This window comes from Parus major, chromosome 6 (genome assembly GCF_001522545.3).
Source record: "Parus major isolate Abel chromosome 6, Parus_major1.1, whole genome shotgun sequence".
In the NCBI taxonomy this organism is placed as follows: Eukaryota; Metazoa; Chordata; class Aves; order Passeriformes; family Paridae; genus Parus; species Parus major.
Genome location: NC_031775.1, coordinates 33,432,214 through 33,435,522, shown reverse-complemented (window position 1 = coordinate 33,435,522; position 3,309 = coordinate 33,432,214). Strand labels below are relative to the sequence as shown.

The following is a 3,309-nucleotide window of genomic DNA, read 5'->3' as shown; positions in this document are numbered from 1 at the left end:
TTTAAAAAATCTTGATGTTTTGGGACCCTTGAGGTTTTTTTTTTGATACTTAGGAGAGATTTTTTTTGAGAATTTTTAGGTTTTTTAAAAAATTTTGAGAGTTTTTTAAAAAAACTTGATATTTTAGAACTTGGAGTGGTAATTTGAGTATTTTGAAGGCTCTTTGAGAACTTTTTGAGCATTTGGGGGGGTTTTTTAAAAGAATCTCGAGGCTTTAGAAATTTTCTTGGAGCATTTTAGAGTTTTCTTGGAGCATTTTGAGTCATTCCTTTGCAAATTTGGGTTTTTTTTGCTGTTATTTTGAGCATTTCTTCACATCTCCCCCGTCAATAATGTGAATATTCCCATTTTTTCCCCTCTCCCCAGCGTGGATTACGAGACTTTTGACATCCTGGAGGACGAGGAGGTAACAGAACCTCCCCAAGCCTTGGGGTTCATTTCCCTGCTGCCTTTTCCTGAGCTGAAATTCCAAATTCCCAATTCCCATTTCATTTTCCAGGTGCGCCAGGGCCTGAAATCCTTTTCCAACTGGCCCACGTACCCACAGCTCTACGTCAAGGGGGAGCTGGTTGGGGGGCTGGACATTGTCAAGGTAGGAATTGGATTTATTTGCAATAAAAACTCAATTTATAGGAATTTTCCTGCCTGTTTCCCACTGAATTCCTGTGCTTTTCCAGGAAAAAGTCCATTTTTACCCCTTTTTTTTTGCATTTTTCTCGTATTTAATCTTGCTCCTGATGTTGGTATTTTTTCCCAGAAAACATTCCTGGGAAAAAGGAAATTTTATTGGAGTTGTTGGAGCAGCCCCAGAGTTCCCAAATCCTCCTGAGCCCAAAGGCTCAATCAATAAATCCCATTTAATTCTAAAAAATACTGGTACCACTTAAATTCTAGAGATTTGTTTGATTTATTTCAGAAGTGTGAGGATTGTTTCAATTCCATAAACTCATTTTATTTATGTAGATTGATGTTACTTAAAGTATATGGATTAATTTTATTTACAAAGATTAATTTGACTTAAATTACATCATTTTCTTTTATTTATTAAAATGACTTCAATTACATAGATTAATTTTACTTATATAGATTAATTTTACTTAAAGTAAATAGAATTTTATTTATTTAAGAAGTGTAGGGATTGCTTCAATTATATCAATTTATTATTTAAATTATTATATTAAATTATTATATTAATTAATAATAATTTTATTTATAGAGATGATTTTTACCTAAATTCTATAGATTAAATTTATGTATATAGATTAATTTAAATGATATAGATTAATTCTATTTCTATAGATTAATTTCACTTCAAGTATGCAGGTTAATTTTATTTATTTAACAAGTGGAGGGATTGCTTTACTTATATGCATTAATTTTATTTATATAGATAAATTTTATTTATAGAGATTAATTTTATTTATAGCTATTAATTTTATAGCTATTAATTTTATTTATATATATTAATTTTATTTATATATTAACTTTATTTATAGAGATTAATTTTATTTATAGAGATTAATTTTATAGCTATTAATTTTATTTATAGATATTAATTTTATTTATATATTAATTTATTTATATATTAATTTTATTTATATATTAATTTTATTTATAGATATTAATTTTATTTATAGATATTAATTTCATTTATAGAGATTAATTTTATTTATAGAGATTAATTTTATTTATATATGAATTTTATTTATAGAGATTAATTTTACTTAAAGTATATAGATTAATTCTGTTTATTTAACAAGTGTAGGGATTGCTTCAATTACACAGATTAATTTTGCTTACATTTTATAGATTAATTTAATTTATAGATTTATTTTAGTTATTTATTTAGGGGATTAAATAAATAAAATGAGATAATTGCAGAAATGAGGGGGCTTTTTGGGTGCTCAGGAAGGGGAGATGTTGTAAAATCCTTTTTTCTCTGGATTCCAGTGTAATTCCTCCTTTGCATCCTTGTGCTGTTTGAATTCACCCTGATGTCCAGGAATGTGTCACTGGTGTTTAAATCTCATTTTTAATGGGAATAAAAGAAGGGAGAGTTGTTTATTCCAGGATGTGGGAAAAGGAGAATATCCCACCTTGTTTTCCAGGTGTTCCCAGCCCTGTAATCTGAATTTCAGTCCCCAGGATGTGCTGGGCTGGCACCTCTGGCTCAGAATCCCCAGGAAATTTTATTTTCTGGTTGGGTTTTATGGATGGGAGGCACAAAATCCATCCAGGGGTGGCGTCTCCTCCTTTGGGGTGTTGGAAAGTTTTGTGGGAGCCTGGAATGGGTCTGGAATTCCACCTGGGAGGAGATCCAGGAATAACAACCAGAACTTTCAAGGTGGGATTTTCCACTTGAGAATTTTGTCTTTTTTACTAAATACACCCAAAGCAGAATTTAAATATCAATAAATATAATACATGAAATATAAATGTCATATAAATTACTTTATAAACCTCAGAGTGGTGGCCAGGAGGGACCTCTAGTGAGGCATCAATGCATTCCCTGCTGCCAGGGACTATTTCCTGATGGAATCCCTTGGGATAATCCCAAAAAACTCTCTAATTGCTGCATTTCTGTCTTCCAGGAGCTGAAGGAAAATGGGGAATTGCTGCCTGTGCTGAAGGGGGAGAACTAATGGGAAGGACATCAGTGGGAAGAGAAATCCCTGGAACAGTTTTCCAGTTGTCCTGGAGAAACAACCTCAGCCCTGAGGAGCATCAGGAGGGAAAAGAGAGAGGAAATAAATAGAAATATTCTCTGTATTTCACCTGTATGACAAGGGGTTTGGCTGGAGACACAAAAAGGTCAATTAAAATCCAGTGCTCCAGGATTTGGGCTGTTGGGGTTTCATTATTTGCACCCCAGAATTATTCTGTCCATCCCAGAATTATTGAAGGTGAAATTTGCAACTTGGGTTTTTTTTTTTGGGCACGGCTCTGACTGGGGGAATATTAATGGAGCATCATCTTTTCCTGCCCCTCTTAATTATTCCCATGTCTAATGAACAGGAAAATCACCCAGCATTTTATTAATGAGCTGCAGCTCATTTGCCCCCTGCAAACTCGTTAATTGCTAATTTGGGGAGCTCAGGCAGGAGCATTTTGGGAATGTTGAGGTGGTTTTGGAAGGGCTGGGGAATCTCAGGGATCCTGCAGGGATCTGGAAAGGTTTCCTGGGATCCTTCCAGCATCCAGGGGATTTCATTTGGCCTCAGTCCTCCTGAGGCTGGGTAAAATCCAAGGGCACAGAATCCTTGGAGAAGTCTGTCCTTGTCCCTGTCCCTGTCCTTGTCCCTGTCCCTG

The 3,309-nt window shown here is 34.1% G+C and overlaps 1 protein-coding gene across 1 annotated transcript in view; it reads left to right on the top strand.

Moving 5' to 3' along the window:
- Positions 1–2,837, top strand: part of GLRX3 (glutaredoxin 3) — a 16,278-nt gene extending 13,441 nt beyond the window's left edge. The window contains exons 6-8 of the mRNA XM_033515865.1: positions 367–406; positions 500–592; positions 2,592–2,837. Of these exons, the coding sequence (XP_033371756.1) occupies positions 367–406; positions 500–592; positions 2,592–2,642 (184 nt within the window). The 3' untranslated portion in view covers positions 2,643–2,837. The remainder of the gene's footprint in view (positions 1–366; positions 407–499; positions 593–2,591) is intronic.
- The last annotated feature ends 472 nt before the right edge of the window (positions 2,838–3,309 follow it).